Source organism: Epinephelus lanceolatus, chromosome 9, assembly GCF_041903045.1.
Source record: "Epinephelus lanceolatus isolate andai-2023 chromosome 9, ASM4190304v1, whole genome shotgun sequence".
In the NCBI taxonomy this organism is placed as follows: Eukaryota; Metazoa; Chordata; class Actinopteri; order Perciformes; family Serranidae; genus Epinephelus; species Epinephelus lanceolatus.
This window is the reverse complement of record NC_135742.1, coordinates 29,079,674-29,096,283: the sequence shown is the minus strand read 5'-3', so window position 1 is coordinate 29,096,283 and position 16,610 is coordinate 29,079,674. Positions and strand designations below refer to the sequence as shown.

The 16,610-nt window shown below is 40.3% G+C and overlaps 3 protein-coding genes across 3 annotated transcripts in view; 2 read left to right on the top strand and 1 right to left on the bottom strand.

The window, feature by feature from the left end:
- Positions 1-78: 78 nt before the first annotated feature.
- On the top strand, positions 79-4,992 carry polr3g (polymerase (RNA) III (DNA directed) polypeptide G). Its single transcript, XM_033620550.2, has 8 exons — positions 79-354; positions 537-668; positions 2,727-2,856; positions 3,443-3,508; positions 3,594-3,653; positions 3,734-3,798; positions 4,002-4,127; positions 4,224-4,992. The coding sequence occupies exons 2-8, from the start codon at positions 558-560 to the stop codon at positions 4,311-4,313; spliced, it is 648 nt and encodes a 215-aa protein (XP_033476441.1). The 5' UTR covers positions 79-354; positions 537-557; the 3' UTR covers positions 4,314-4,992.
- On the bottom strand, positions 4,481-10,640 carry lysmd3 (LysM, putative peptidoglycan-binding, domain containing 3). Its single transcript, XM_033620549.2, has 3 exons — positions 10,505-10,640; positions 8,967-9,242; positions 4,481-6,122 (listed from the first exon to the last, which is right to left on the bottom strand). Exons 2-3 carry the CDS (start codon positions 9,231-9,233, stop codon positions 5,415-5,417), a joined length of 975 nt encoding a protein of 324 aa, XP_033476440.1. The 5' UTR covers positions 9,234-9,242; positions 10,505-10,640; the 3' UTR covers positions 4,481-5,414.
- Positions 10,641-12,593: 1,953 nt separating this feature from the next.
- adgrv1 (adhesion G protein-coupled receptor V1) overlaps positions 12,594-16,610 on the top strand; it is a 130,921-nt gene continuing 126,904 nt past the window's right edge. The window contains exon 1 of the mRNA XM_033619455.2: positions 12,594-13,063. The gene's annotated coding sequence lies outside the window, so the exon portion shown is untranslated. The remainder of the gene's footprint in view (positions 13,064-16,610) is intronic.

Sequence of the window (16,610 nt, the reverse complement as noted above, 5' to 3'; positions counted from 1 at the left end):
CAGTGGAGTGACGACAACATAAAGCGCGCTATTCTATTGATTGTAAATAGACTCCGCCTTCTTAAACGTCACGAGGGGCGGGACGAGTGAAGCCACATTTACGCATACTGCTGAGTGTAGTGTGTGAGCAGCATTACACGCCGGTTACAGCACAAGTGTACAAATTTCTGTTAAGTATAGCTGTAAATTTAGTGTTTCAGAGTTAGTTTAAATGCCGAACAACAGATAAAACTGAGTAGCTGAATGACAAACCGGAAAAGTGAAAACATGGAGACTCAGTGAGGCTAAATGCCACCGAATAGCCCTGGAAACACGTCTCCACATTAGGAGTAATTCACTAAAAGTCTCATTATAGTGAGTATAACAACGTATTGTATGTTCATTAGTCTCTGATATACTGTTTCAGTGCTGACAAACGCTCAACAGCAGGCAAAGTAAGGCACAAGGCGATGCAAGCTGTGGTACAGCAACTTGTTGTGTCCACACGTGTCTGACAGTGAAGTTGCCTGAAAGCATGGGCACTGTGTGTGTTACAGGTACAGAGGAGGCCAGCAGCCATGGCAGGCAAGGGTCGTGGAGTGGCTGCCTTCACCTTCAACATTGAGGCTCTGGGCATCGGCAGGGGCAGCATGCCAGAAGCCAGGGTGGGGCCCAGCCCTCTGTTTCCCGTAAGTACCAACCACACACACTCACAAATGCAGAGATGCCAGGATGACATATCACATCGCAGGGTATTAAATTGACCTAAAAGCCCTCAAAGAGTTGTAAGGCACTGTGTTTCAGGGATGTTAGTCTTCAAAGTATGTGTTGATATATGAGAGAGACTGGTGGAAATGTGCATGACATCTCAAACTGATATTGTTTGTGTAGATAAAATATAAAAGAAGTGTTTGTCATGGTAATGTTAAGAGCCTGTCTGTTTAAAAGCAGTTTCCCATTAAGTGGCTTCTCCGAGAGCATCATCCTGTAATAGACAAACTGCCAGCTGCTGGTGCTAATTTTCTGCATGATGCAGCAAATTGACTGCCACTGTGCAAAAATGACTTTTGGGTCCCTACTGACTCCTCTTCCTCAAATCTCTGTGCACTGTGCATACATTCTTTTCCACACTACACCTGACAGCTTAATTATATTTTGCACACAGACCCAGAGACCAACCATTTGGTGGTAAATACCTTAAATATCTTATCACAAACCACCTGATATACCTGAGGGTTTTGAGGCCTGGGGGTCAGTTTGCCCTGTTGGTAGTTAAAGGAATACTTTACCCACAAAATGAGCATTTGTAAATCACTTAGTTATGCCGAATTTATGAGGACGGCTTTGTTTTTCTCACGTGCCTCCATGAGAAAAGCAAACATACTGATTTACTGATTGATTGGGGACCACTTTTAACAACAGATAAACACCCCTTAACAACACACAACTCATGCAGTACAATCCTTCCTCTGTCTCTTTATCCAATCATAGGCTCAGTTCTCCCTAAACACATATATTTTCACTAAAACCATATAATTTTAAACTGAACTGAAAGTAAAGATTATCTATGGTCTCTTCAATGTCACACTCCAATATTAAGGTTTTTAGCAAAACTTAATGTGTTTTGAAAGTACTGACAATACGACTGAATAACTGAGACTTGGATTATACTGCACGAGTCATGTGAGAGTTTGCTAACGGATGTTTTGAAATCTTTTGCTGTTGTTAAAGTGGTCCCCTATCAGTCAAAAAATTCAATAGTTAGCTGTTTTCTATGGAGGCATGCACAAAAGTCCAGTTGAACTTAAGGTAACACAGACCACAAAGATGTAAGTTCAGGATGTCCTGTGGCCATTTTTGTTTGCTTGTTTGTTTGATTTCCCTTGGCACAAAATTTGGAGCGTATGTGTAATATATAGTATAGTTTGTCTTTGAAGCTAAGCACTTAAGTAACCTTGGTGCTCTGCAGGTCTCCCCTGTCAGCTGAACACCAACATTAAAAACATCATCCTTCTTTAATTGCCCAGTTTTTTTGAGTCAGCTTATTCGTATTTATACCAGAAGGGCCGTGCACCATTACTTGTGAGGTTGGAATCCAGTTTTGACTGTATTTTAAAACGAGACGAGGCGAGGCGAGACGGGACGGGAAGGGACAAGAAAGAGAAGACTTAATTAATCCCACACCAGGGAAAATCACACATTACAATAGCTCAAGAGTTCGAAGTGAAAGAAAAGGGGGAAAAATATTGTGTGCTAAATAAGGATAAAAATATGCCAAAAACACAGGTTAGATAATTAAAAATAGAATAATATTAGACCAATAAACACCATATGCACCTTTTATCATACAGATACTGTATGTCCATGATTGATAATTGAATTGGATAATTGCAGTAACACACATGGTGTGTAGTATTTTTACTGTTCATACAATATAATACATAATATTATTGCAAAGTAAGTAGTAAAATATTACACAGTAGGAAACTGCACAGGAATGTTACTCAGTATAAATATAAAGGATATATTTTAATTGTCTTGACATCATCTCTTTCACTTAAAGTGTTGGATGATTGGGTGCTATTTTACTGTCAACAACAGATGAAATTGCACTAATATCAGTTAAATCCAAAAAGTAATCTGTTGAAGAAAAAAATGAAGGTAAAACTAAAAGTGCAAACAAATCTGTAAAAAAGTAACGTAACTTATTTGCTATCATCTCCCTTCCACCATCTATGTTCCTCCAGAACACAGACTTTAAGCCAGTGCCACTGAAAGCTGGCGAGGATGAGGACTACATGCTGGCCTTAAAACAGGAGATGAGGGGAGCGATGCAGCGGCGGCCACACAACATCAAGCCCCTGTCCAATAAAGCAGGTAAGGAGGAGAGTAGTGCATTAGAAACCTGACATCTGACAGAAGTGCTGCGGCAAGACAACTGGCTGCTGTGAGGGAAGATAATGCAGCACTTAGGTATTCGGTCATTTAATTAGGATCATATCTGGGAAAAGGAGAGAGAAGTGTATTTATTGTGTAGTATTGAGTTACAGCTGCTGCTTCATGCGGCTGTTTTAATATGATTTCTGTGGTCTGGCCTGGCTTGCCTCATAGTTCCCTTATTCAGCGATGATCTAAATTTACTCAAAACAAGCAGTAGATTAAGTTTTAAGTCTGGTCCTAAATGTTGTCAGATGCGTAATTGAGGTGTTTAGGAACAAAATAAAGTGCTAACATTTATCATAACGAGCTGGGATTTGATGGATTATGTCTATAAAAGGCACTTTTGCTTTGGGACTGATAAAATTGTCCAACAGTCGGTGACTCTGCAGTCACAACTACTCTAAGTATGATTTAGCGTCGTGGCTTAGAATAAGAAGTAGCACCCCCAGTGGTCTGTGAGAATGAATTGAGTTGTGTTTAAGAGCGCAATCAAGTAGAAATTTCTCTTGTTTACTTGAAACAGAGGTGGAGAGATACGCGGAGAGATACCTGAGGCTACGTCAGATAGAAGATGAAGACTGGACTCCAGGTACTTGCCAAACATACTGTCAAATGATAATGGCAAATACAAAGAAAAATGGAAGATAATGGAGATTTTATTCTTGGTATTTTAGACTGGAACCACCTCCCAAAAGAATTGATGCCCCAAACTAAAAAACCTCGTGCTAAACCAGGTAAATATTTAAGACATTATGTTGAGCGAGATTCCATTTGATGGCTGTAAAAATAAAGACAAAATGCTTTAATCTAACAGGCACAAAGAAGAAAGCTGTGAAGATATCCCGCAAAGAAACAGAAGCTGTACTGAGTAAATTAGATGTAAGCTTTTTCTTACTTGTTTGTTCTGTGTTCAACTACTGAGTGTAACATGTACTGTGAATTTTCTCTTTATGTGATTTATTAAATACCCATTTATGTAGGTATGAAGTTGGTGCATACATGTACCTACCAAGAACTGCGTATGTCCTTCTGAGCTAGGAAATGTTTTCCATAATTAATAAATCTCAATGTCTATATTTCAGGAACTGGCAAAGAGGGATGACGGGAACCCTGAAAAATCAGATGATGAGACTGAAAAGAAAAAAGGAAATGAGGAGGATGAGGAAGAAATTGAGGCGGAAGAGTACGATGAAGAGGATGTTGAAGAGGTTAGATTACAAATCATAACCTGAAATCTTTGTTGGCAAATTCATGTGGTCAATTTGTAAGAAGCAGTGTTAAAATTTTCCTTTGTTTCTATGCAGGAAAACGACTACATTGACAGCTATTTTGACAATGGTGAAGATTTTGCTGCAGATAGTGATGACAACATGGATGGCGAAGCAACATACTGAGACAGTGTTGACGTAAACCGTCATGATGTACTTATTTATATTGCTTAATTATTGTAGATAAGTTGTCTAGCAGAGTGATAGTTTTGTTTGCTTTATTTTGGGGTAATCTTGAAAGACAAGTTTTCTTTTTATACCTTATGTAAATAAGAGATGCCAAACTGTGTGCACACTGGCAATAATTTATTCAAAATAGATGTATTTATTTTCCAGCCTGGGGCACGTTTCCACAGGTTGAAAGGCACATACTGTCAACAACATGTAATGCATTTTCATAAAATATCAAGTGAACACCGTGATAAAATAAAAGGGCTATATAACAAAGTCTAAAATCTCACATAATTACAAGTATAAGTCATAATGGGAATAATGTGCATTTCCCATTTTCATCACCATGCTCAGAGGTTTTTTTTAAATGACAAAATAATGCAGGTCTCTCTAAGCAAGCTAAAGGAAAGAAAAAAGATTCCCAATACTGATAGTGTAAGTAAAGGCTATTCCTCAATAGTCTTAAAATAAATTAATTCTATATTAAACTCAATGGCATTAATCATACTTTTCCAACAAATAGTGTGGAAAATATACAAAAATGCAGTTGGTCCAAACTGAGTAAAACCTGCTTTAAAACCAAAACCACATAATTAATCTCTGCCATCAATGAATAAACAGAAATAGATAAGTGTGTTGTCGTCTGTCTCAGTTTGTATTTTAACGTACTGGATACAGTTTGTGTGTGGCTTACTGAGAATGCAGCAGCATGATAACAAAAACATCATCTCAATTATATTGGCTACACTGATGATAATAACTCTAACACGTATCCATCATTTAGGAAAAGTTAAGCCCAGCATAACATTTGTTGTTTCCAGCCAATTTACTCTCTGTTGAAATGCACATAACTGTAAATGGACAGACACAGGGAAAGACTTATTCTGAGTCTCTCAACCGTAAATAAATGACTGTTCTCACCACATACTGTCCTGTCAGACAGATTGCATTGATGTATTAAGTCTATAAAAACTACTCAACGATGGGAACATCTGCCCAGTTTTATTAGGTCTCTGAGTTAGCAATAAATTTGTATGTAAAGTTCAAAATCCCTTGTTATGTTTTCTCATGCCCTCCGTGTTCTCCGTCTCCTGCTTTGTCCGCACCGTGTCCCTGTGAATCTCCATTAACCACATTTCCAATATGTTGTCCGTGTCCATCCCCTACATGGTTGTGTTCTCCGACAGCATGGTTGTCATGGGTATGTCCGTGATCGATGAGGCCATGAGCATCGGTAGGTACGCCGTGATGGCTACCGTCAGTTTTCATGAGAACCTCATAATACAGCAGATAAAACACAGGTGTGACAATGCCCACAACCAGCATGATGGCCACAGCCGTCCACCATCTCATGCCCCAGTCTGCCCCGTAATAAGGGTCCTTTCTCTGTACTGGTTTGTACTCCATTTCTCCAAGCAGTGGCTGCTGTTGCTGTAGCGTCAAGGAGGACACAACCTCGTTTAAGCTGTTCCGCGATGGACCTGTTGATTTCACCAGCCGCTCAATGTCCTTGTCCTTCTCCAGGAGGAATCCCTCCACACTGTCAGTGGAAGAGGAAGAGTCTGTGGAGGACTCGGAGGGGAGGGAGGTAACAGGTGAAATATGGGGAAGGCGCCTAGCACCTGAGGGGGAGGCTGATTTGAGAGGTCCGGTGCTGTGAGTCTCGGTGAGGACACTAAAGCGCCTCACAGGAATCTTGACTGACCGCAGGGCAAAGAAGTCCTGCTCTGTCAAGAGGTTGTTGGCACGCTTTAAATCAGCCACCTGGGAAACACACGGAAAACAGACGAATTTACGACAATGCTTACAGACACAAATTGCTACGTTACACATCAATGTGGTCTTAATATTCCAGGTTCGGAGAATGCAGAAAATAGTAATACAAATTAGTAAATGTGACAAGAACTATAAAAATAAAGCTATGCGAATTAACTTAAAGAGTAGTAAGTATTGTCCATGTGCGATGGTGGAAATATACAGATGTTATGCAAAGACAGTTAAAGTTCTATTAGAAAATTTACCATGTTATTAAGGAGCTGTTACATAAAGTTGTGCACTAAGGAATTTATTTTACATATGATTTAGGAACATTATCTGTTAACTGTTGAAATTAATTATCTATATTTCACATTCTCTATATTTTGGCTTACATTTAACCTGTTTTTTTTTTTTGTTGTTGTTGTTGTTTGTTCTTTTTTGGCCAATCACATGCAACTGCAACAAGTTGTGAACACAAAATTGATAAACTATCATCTTTTAAGTTGATGAGGCAAATTTGTTTGCAAACAGCTGTTTATTATTACACATCCAGCAGTAATATAGCAACATTATCAATCATTTGGAGTCATGTTTCTGGCTTACTGACAAATCTATGTCCAATAATCAGTCACCTTTTAGCTCTGTTTGATCTCTATCAACTCCTGAGGGAATATGGGACTCTTGAGCTGCTAGATGCGCCGCTATGTTTATCAGCAAGTCACTAACTGTGTCTTTAGTGCTGAGCAGGTAGTGTACAATGGGTTTTTGGAGCTCTTTCACTAAAAAGAGAAGAGCTGTAAAAGTGAACCAAATGGCAACACTGTGAGCCTGACAGCTAAACGATTAGGTCAAGGGTGTCAAATTCATTTAAGTTCAGGGGCCAAATACAGCCCAGTTGGCTCTCTAGTGGGCCAAACCAGTTGAACCATTATTAATAACCTATAAATAACAACCCCTTCAAATGTTTCCCTTACTTAGTGTAAAGAAGTTCATTCTGAAAACTTTCACTCATTTACAAAACAAATGATCATCAGCTCACAACCATTTTGTCGGTGCCTCAGCAGCGGGGCTCTACTTATATTATTTTAAGATAGAAGTCTGATACAGATCCTTTTGTACTGAAGCTGCTGGTTGACAATATTTTGCACAATGTTCAAAATATATTTGATTATGACCACAGTAAGTATTCACTGTTACCTCAGAGAGCTGTATTATAGTCATGGTGAAAAGTCTCTGAGGCAGCATTTTACATGAAGTATCTATTCACTGTTTAAACCTTACAACAATTAGCTATCGCAAGTGCATCATTATCAGGTGTGCAAAGTCCGGTGGTGGGCCGGATTGGACTCTTTGGCGGGACGGTGCTGGCCCCTGGGTTGTATGATTGATACCCCTGGATTAGGTGAAACTCACCATACAGCTGTGTGAATCTCTGCAGGTTCATCCTACAAGCAACCCTTTTCACATTGTCACACGTTTTCACAGTGTCATTTGTTTAGTGTTACTGATTAGGCTATAGCTGTTTTAAATGTGCAATATTTTGTGACCTGAAAATAACCATTCTCTTTTTCTTTTTTTTTACTAGGGAGTAGTTCAGTCTTCAAAAGACCTGGGATGGCATGTAGGAACTATATGGCTTGATTGCTATTAGACTGCATGCTGCTGTTTTATGCTTTTTGCATGGCTATTATGTATTATTATGTTGTCCTGTTCTGTATATATTGTAAATACTGTATCTTACTTTTAAGGCTTCTGTTTTAGGTTATGGTTTCATAACATCTTGCCGGAGGACTACAGTTGTGAATTAGCTGGCTGGCTAAAACTGTCACATTTACAGTAATGTTGATTACTGTGTACTGTCCTTTTTATAAATAAAATAAACTGAAACTGAATATGAATGAAAACATGTTACTAAGTATTGGATAGTACTTTCCTGATGTAAGGAAAGGGAGGACTAATGTTGGGACTGTGGCTAAAACTGAAAATTAACAATGAGACCATTTTCTTGGACATTTTCTACTTAAATTATAAAATACAGTAACAACCGTACAAAGCAGACATCTATTAGTGTTAATATTAAGTCTATCAATGTTCTTGATTACACTACACTGTATGACTGTTGGTTAGACAGAGTAATGAATTTAAAGAAATCAGTTTGGACTAAAGGTGCATGATATTATTGCACATCATCAGTATCGGCCAATATCAGCTTTAAAATGTACTATTAGTATCAGCCAACATGCTTTTTCTTATTTTGCACCATGAATGACTATTGCATACATTGAAAAGCGTTCTATTTAATGTCTCCATCTGCTGGTGGGCCATCACAATAACATAATGCATGCATAATAAGATGTTTATTCCACTACAGTAGAAACTTGATGTTCACTATAATTAGGTGAGGAAAAAAATTGATATATCTGTATCGGTTGTCGGCCAAATAAGTTGTTACATATCCGCATATTGGACACTGGCAAAAAAATCTGATATCATGCATCCCTAGTTGGTACTCTGGTAACTGTTGATGGGCATGTCATGTTTGATGATTCTACAGACTAACCGGTTACTTAATTTGTCTACAAGTAATGATAATAATTGTTAGTTGCAGCTCTAATTGCTTAAAGGACACACAGTGTTTGAGGATATGCATTATGTAAGAAGAAAGATAGTCTACTTCAGCATGAAAATGAAGGGGAGTTGAGTGGGTAATCTCCAAGGAGACAAGGACATGAAGAAAGACAGAGAGACACACAGACACACAGACACACACACACACGCGCGCGCACACACACACACACACACACACACACACACACACACACACACACACACACACAGGTCTGAACATACTGTGCAATGGTACTGCAGGGCAATGCTGTTCAGGGTGTCACCCTCCTGGATATCTCTGGTCAGGTAGACAATATCGTCCAGCCTCTCTCTGGAGGTGCTCCTCCGCAGCCTCTCTCTGCCACGTGGCCGCAGCTCATAGCTCTCCCCATCCTCCTCGGACAGGTCGTTCTCTGAGACATTGTTTCCAAACAGATAGGCATGACCGCCATTGGCAGACTGCACCATGGTGGCTGACTGGAACCCATAGTGCTGGCTCATACTGGACATTTTCCTTCCCTGTATTGGAAAGAGCAAAGATAGGCCTGAGTACCAAAAACCAGTAAGGGATGCATCAACAACTTGGCGGATAGGGGCGTCAAAACTTTAGCCATACATACAGGTGACTACAATGTCATTGTCTTCCACACTTTTAATCACTCTAGAGAAAGATTACAGTGGGTGCCATTACAAGGAACGATCACTTTGTACCATTACAGTTGTCAATGTCATCCAACAGGTAAACATAAAAATATAATCAGTCAAAATACACATGTATTGAAAGACTGAATGAAAGCTGCCCTGTGTGATCTTTTCAACGCCATAAAAGACTGTACATTTCTTTTCTTTTTTCTGACACCTGCAATTAACAAATGTAGGAAGCAGTGAAGTTCATTTCCACTGATACTTTTCTGACGTTGTTCAACATGATAAAGGACAAACTAAAGTCCATCTCTCTGACAGCCATGGGCATTCAAGTTACAGTGAAACTAGATAAGATTGGGGCTCTTCCCATTTGATAACTGAGAGTACAGGCAGTACATTGAATCCTTCAGATGTCAATGTCCTCTGTTTTTTTTAAACATTTCTGCTTCGTCAAGCATTCCGGCCCCGGAAACGTCACCGGCTAATGTGATATCATGCCAGATAACATTACCTCGCTATTCCTCTATCATTGCTGTGATGCAACTGATATGAGAAAGGCAGACTTGATTTCAGATTACTGCTTTAAAACCAAATGTCAGTCCTGAACAACATGAGGTGATGTTAGCTAAGTTAGCAGCTAAGTTAGCAATTTAAGGTGTTGACCCTACGTACACCTACAATTATCTTCTTTATCAAGCACACAGGGGTGTTATTAAGAAACTAAGCATGCAAGAGTTATTGTGACTACAATTCCATGTTAGCTACTATTTGAATAAGAATTTGGATATGAAATAACATACCTAATGCTACACCTCAGTTTCTCTTCCTCCGCAAAAGTACAACGGATAACATTATTCAACAGGATGGGGAGACACGTCTGTTTAAAACACCTATGGCTACAATGAACTGTCAGGTTGATTTAGTACTTCTAAGAGAGTGATGCAACGTTAACGTTAAGTTAGAGCGCACGTCCACAGTTAGCAAACTAAGAACCATCTGCACAGGCTAGGCTAACGTTAGTGCTAACTAGCGTCCACCTATGTTGTGTGACTAGTAAGATTTGTACATTTCTATCGGTCAGTTGTTACAGCTGGCGAATGATATGTTTACAGGAAGTCGTCAACAATAAGCTATACCTGAAAAGGTGAACACCGATCAATCAGTCGACCTGGATAATATCCATTCTCCCCCGGGATTATCTTCGGTCTCACCTTGCCTTTGCTGAGTTCCCTACCTGCTAGCTACTGTTGCCACCGCTCACGCCACGTCAACAGAATGCTTACGTAATGACGTTGGCACTGACGCCCCCAACAAAGATCTCACTTTTAATCGTGAGATGGCGCTAAAGGCTAATTTACTGCTAGCGTAGTTGTTGGGCTCCCCAGTCTCTTTATGTCGTTATACTTCCATGGCAGGGACATAGAGTTGAAGTAGTAAGGTTTTGAATTTATTTTATTTTTATTTATTTTATTTTATTTTATTTTATTTTATTTTATTTTATTCAGACAGTGTGTCTGTATCCGTATAAACTAGTCGATAACCGTTTACCTAAACTAGCTACCCTGTGCAGCGTGTCCAGACAGTTGTAAACTTGATTATGGTTACGCTGGAAAACAACACACTTTGACGTTAACAGTGAGTAGTACAATGTATATATATAACAGTAGCAACATTATTGGCTATGAAGGTAAGAATGCAAGAGACATTTCGCATAAAACCGCTTGTGTTTGGCTAGTTATATTATTTTTGTGCGTTTTTAAAGGGGAGCTCCGCCCATTTTCAAAATTCATAACTTTACATGTTATTTCTACAGTCCAAAACATTAGTTAACATGAACAACTCTCTCTCAACTCCAAAAAGTAGAGTGCTAAAACACAAATGTGTGATGTCATAGGATCCTAAAGTCTGGAGCTGCTCCAGAAGTGACCTTTCACTAAGCCCCGCCCATTTGTAATGGTTGGACACAAGCATGGAGCCCACGCTGTAACTGACTGCACTCCCTGAAGAAATACTACCATATTTTTGGAAAAATTAAATAGTGATTTCACACAGAAGCAGACAGAGGGGTCTACAGTCTGTGTTTGAAGTATATATCCAGGATGTCAAACTGACTAAGTGGCAGAAACAGGTCAAAAAGACAAAGGTAGTTAGAAGCTAAAGCTGAACTATCCTATAAGCTACAGATCACAGTGTAAAAGTGAACCACCACATTAGTGGTCATCAAGATAGACGACAATGAATGTAAAGGGAAACTTTGCCAATATTGAACTGTGTGGCATCACAGTGTATGCAGATGAACAGTGTTTGGATTTGCCCCCGTGCCACTGCCAGCACCCAGAGCCCTGCCAGACGGGCAGGGAGTCAAACAACGTTCATCTGCACACAATGCGATGACACACAGCTGGTTGACTATCAGCAAAGCTTCCCTGCTTCCCTTCACTGGTTCCTGTGCAGCAGGGTAGGTCCTTTTCACTGTTATAATCATTAAAAAGCAAAAGCAGTATGTGTATACATTCAGTAGGCTATATCTTCAGTAGCTAGCTAGTTACCCTACACTTTTCAGGGTTTGATTTTGGATTTGTAACCCGGAAGAAACGGCACAACATTTAGCTCGAAATCCACAAAACCAACCTGAAAATAAAGGAAATCTGAAACAATTGCATTAGAGTCACTGGAGCACACCTGTGTTGTTGTCGGACCCTGGTCTCAGCAGCCTGATGCTACATTATGATTGGCCAGTTTGTGTCCAGCAGTGGGACTAAGTGAAGGGTGAATTAGGATAGATAATAATGAGAGCACCCAGGGAAATGTTTTGAGTATATTGGTGCATTTTCTGTTTCAGGATGGACAGCACTACAACATAGTCAAGTTTATTTGGGTTAAAAAAAAGAAAAAGAATAAAAGAAAACACACAGTCTGGGTCCATATAATCAGACTTCCATTCATTGTCTATGGAGCAGCTCCAGACTTCATACCCTATGTAGCACAAGATTTTGCTGGTTTCTGGCTTTGAGAGAGAGTAGCTCATGTTCACAATTATTGATTGGACTTTACCAGACCATAGAAATAACATACTGGACTTCTTAATTTAGGTGGTGCTCCCCTTTAAGTCACTTATAAAGAAGTACAAATGTAGTTTATGTGGAGTGACAACAACAGGACAGCTGCTCGGAGGCTCTATGCCTGTTCGGGTCACAGGGTGGAGCTGTCCGCCACCACACTGAGCACCCTTGAGAGACAAATGGGATTAAAACGTCTTGTCTCATTAGGCAGCGACCGGGAGACGAGCCGGAGTCCCTGAGTAGCTGCAAACTAATCTTTCTGCCTGAGCAGTGAGTCGTGTGTGTACAGTAGAGCTCTCACATGGCTGCAGGAGGACGGAGCTGTGTGTAGAGAGAGGAGAAGGTCCTGCACGGACCGGGGGAACCGCTCCGTCTGTGTTATTTCTCCCGGCTTCAGTCCCGTTAGATGACATACGCGCTTCATCCCATGTTGTTCAGCGGGATCCCAACGCTGCTGAAGGAAAAAGCCGAGTTCAGTAGGTTTTTAGGAAACAATACAGAATGATTCAGTTATTGGATGCTGTTTGAGAAGAGAAGGAGCTGAAGACTCTGAGAGGACTCATCGATGTTATCCCCAGCAATAAATAAATTATAGTAATTTATCTTGGACAGAGAGGCCAAGCAAGGTGTCAGGTAAGTTGGAATGATTTATTTTATGTCTTTTTTCAGACTGTCTTTGTGATTGTGGGCTAATAGCACGGATGTGTGGCGACCAGCAAAACTTTGCTGTATAATTTCATAGATAGACTTGGGTGCAAGATGATACCGCTTTGTGACACATGGTTTTACCGTCTGTTAGGACAATGCAAACGTCTCAGATTTATTTTTCAGTAAGTGAGTCAGTAATGATTGGTGCCTCCAGGCGCCATAGCCAGTGTTAGATTAATAGTGCAGAGAATAAAGGAAACAAATGAGTAGCGATACTCCTCATCAATTATGCCAGACAGCTCAAGCAGACATATTGTATAACACAATAAGAAAACGATTAAAAGTGGTTGGCCACTGCTAATTTCTTTTTGCATTGTGCCAAAAATCCCCCTCGGAGCAGCTAATAAAATTGAAAAGCCTAAATATTGATTCAGCGCAATCAGTAAATGAATGGCCGGGTAGCCCATTGAGGAGGGAGACAAACGCTTCCATGGTTACATCCAGGATCTCCAGTGTGATTACTGCGCTTTGTGTGGGTTTTTCTCTCTCCCACTGAAATAAAACAACAATTCAGGGGGAACTGCCACACATGGTGAGCTGGAGACCCTCTCATAAAGGCTCCGTTGACTAATCTATAGGCTTACTCGGGCTATAAGTAATCTTGGCACACTTAAAGTTGCGCACATGTGCTGTTACTGTTAAATCAACGCGCGTTGCCTGTAGCCTCATTGTGCTCTCGCTGCTTTGCGTATTTTACGCAGATATGAACGCTCCATAGTTTACACCAGTTGATGGGGTGGGGTTTTTTTAGTCCTTGAATAATTGAATATGTCCACCTTATCTCTAATTGATTTGACATGATGTCATCTCGGTGCGTCTCTTGCAAATCTCTTTTGTTACCTCCTCTGTGGTGCCTCAGCAGAGTTAAATCCTTTTTCTCACTGGGGAGGAAGGGAGGGAGCTGCTTCTGTATCCATTCAGCACTTACACCTGCTCTTCTTCAGCGCCAGCCTTCACTGTTAACTGTTTCTGGAATGTATCTTTGTATGAAAGGCTGACATTATTGAATCTGTTGGACAGGCTCCACTCTTTGTTTGCAAAGATGCAGCCAAACTTGCCATGAAATTTTCACATTTTTTTCTTCCCCCAAACCTGAATCTGTATTTCCATCATCTCAAACCGACGGGTCACAGTCTGTTAGTCTGTTTTTGTAGATTTAGATCCTCCAAGATCCACACTTGCTCAGAGCTCAGGTCCTTTGTTTGTCAGTGTTTATGTCATTGCCTGGCAGGGGTCAGCCCCCAGTCGCCTGTGTGAGAGTCTGAATGTGATTCACTGGGCGGAAACTGTTTTACTGCCTGCCTCTCTCTCCTTCTGTCTCACCCCTTCTAATAGTTGCATGGTACAAAAGGGGATAGTGCCATAAACAGAGCCTGCTCATTGATGAAAGGTGCTGAAGTGTTGCACATTGCAGACAGGATGAGATTGATGTTTGCTGGGAATGAGAGGGCTTGCGTTCCCAGTGTGTGGGGATAGAGGGGAATAATAGATGAAGGCACAGCTCTACATACACTTAACCACCCTGCAACAGGCTGTGCCTGCCTCTGCTGATCTGTGCACCATGGATCACTGTAGGGGGCTAGAGTTGTAAAGGATGTCTTTATTTGTTGAATGAAGGACATTTATAAACTTGAATTGGATCTTTGCATTGCTTACATAGATATTCAGTACATATTAATGATCATTTTTGGTGATCTACAGTAGTTCTGTATTACATCCTACACATATCTGCACTATTTATATTGAAACATAGGTAATTTGGTTGCTTTCTCACATGATTTATGCAGCTAATATCCTCTTAATAACACTCAGGCCTGCAGAGAACAATGTTGATTTATATAGCACATATCATGACAAGCAAACACAATTCAAAAGGTCATACTTGTCCTCTCCTCAGCGAGTGTTCTGCATTTACATTTTTCATGATGTGGGAAAAGAAAAACAGCAGACCTCCATGCTACACCTCTTATTAGTTATGGTCTGGTTTTCATTTCCACACCTTGAGAGGGTAAAATGTTGCACCTACTTTCCCACTTCTCCCTCAAATTACAATTTCCCTCAGAAGTACCATGCAGGAGAACAATTCATAATCCCTTGGTGCAAGACAGATGTCTACCTTAAAACTGCCTGTTTTCATTATGCTGGGAGGTGACTGGGCTCACTGAATGCTTATTTGATTTTATGAACCACAGGTGTCAACATTTTTTAAAAACCAAACCAAAGTTTGGAGCTGTAGATTCTTAGCCATAAACTTGTGCATGCATAGCTGAGATGTGGAAGGTTTCAAGGCTACGGGGTTCATTTAGTTGCCGTTTGGCATCAAAGGGTTGCACACAGAAATAGCCCCTTATAAGTAGCTCCACTACACAGACAAACATAGAACACACTGTGTATACAAATATTAATATTAATGTTACATAAATCCTTATATACATGTGGACCCATCTACTCAGAATATATATGGGACTGATTGTGTTTGCACATGACTATCCCACTTGGTATACCCAGTGGGCCCCATTTGTGTTGCCCATCCTGAGCCCATACACTCATTTCCCATTAGGGCCCCAACCAGGACCCACATGGGGAGCCCCCACGGGGAGCCAACATGGGACCTACTTACGTTACCCAAGTGGGCCCTATGTATATATTTCCCCATTTTGAACCCATATACTGATTACCTCTTTGTGCACTATCCTGGACCCATGTAATCATAATATATGGGACTGACTGTGTTTGCACATGTCTATCCCTTTTGGTATACCCAATGGGCTCCAGTTGTGTTGCCCATCCTGAGCCCATGCACTCATTTCCCATTAGGGCCCCAACTTGGACACACATGGGGAGCCCAAGTGGGACCTACTTAAGTTGCCCAAGTGGGCCCAAGATGGTACCCAGGTAGCCCCAGAATAACCTTTGTGGGGCCCACATACATATGTTGGCTGGGCTATAGAGATCATACCCCATATTTTTTAATATATCAATATTAGTGTTGTTAAAAATGATTGATTTATTGATAAAATTCAGAATATTTTCTGCAGTATTTTTACACCAATAACAGCTGCGCTTTCTTAGCTGTGTTATGATTAATGTTTACCACAGACAGTCTGCTGTTCTCTGCTACTAATCAAGAAAAGAAAAGTTGATGTTGTCATGTTATAGCCTTGCTCTATTTTTTTTTAGTGAAAAATTCAGTGTCATCTTTTCCCAGTGCTATCAAAAATGGTATAGAATATCAATGTCTTTCAAGGCATTGTATCAAAGTTAGAAGTTACAGTATTGTGAGAACACTAATTTATATTAAATGAAGCCCACTGAGGTTAAAAAGGACCATGATAGAAACTGGGAGATAGAAAAAATGTCTGCCACTAGTTTACATAGTCTTGTTTTGGGTGCTTTTTGGACTTGACCAGTTTTCTATGCTGTATGTGATTGCATTAGATTTTAAGTATGTGAATGATTTCAGGATCAATCA

Excerpts from the sequence above, each read along its gene's own strand:
- polr3g (XM_033620550.2), top strand. The coding sequence starts at position 558 with ATGGCAGGCAAGGGTCGTGGAGTGGCTGCCTTCACCTTCAACATTGAG. Across the intron at positions 3,654-3,733 it reads AAAACCTCGTGCTAAACCAG|GCACAAAGAAGAAAGCTGTG; the intron begins GTAAATATTTAA and ends TTAATCTAACAG. Across the intron at positions 4,128-4,223 it reads ATGAAGAGGATGTTGAAGAG|GAAAACGACTACATTGACAG; the intron begins GTTAGATTACAA and ends GTTTCTATGCAG.
- lysmd3 (XM_033620549.2), bottom strand. The coding sequence starts at position 9,233 with ATGTCCAGTATGAGCCAGCACTATGGGTTCCAGTCAGCCACCATGGTG. Across the intron at positions 6,123-8,966 it reads CCCTGCAGTACCATTGCACA|GTGGCTGATTTAAAGCGTGC; the intron begins GTATGTTCAGAC and ends TGTGTTTCCCAG.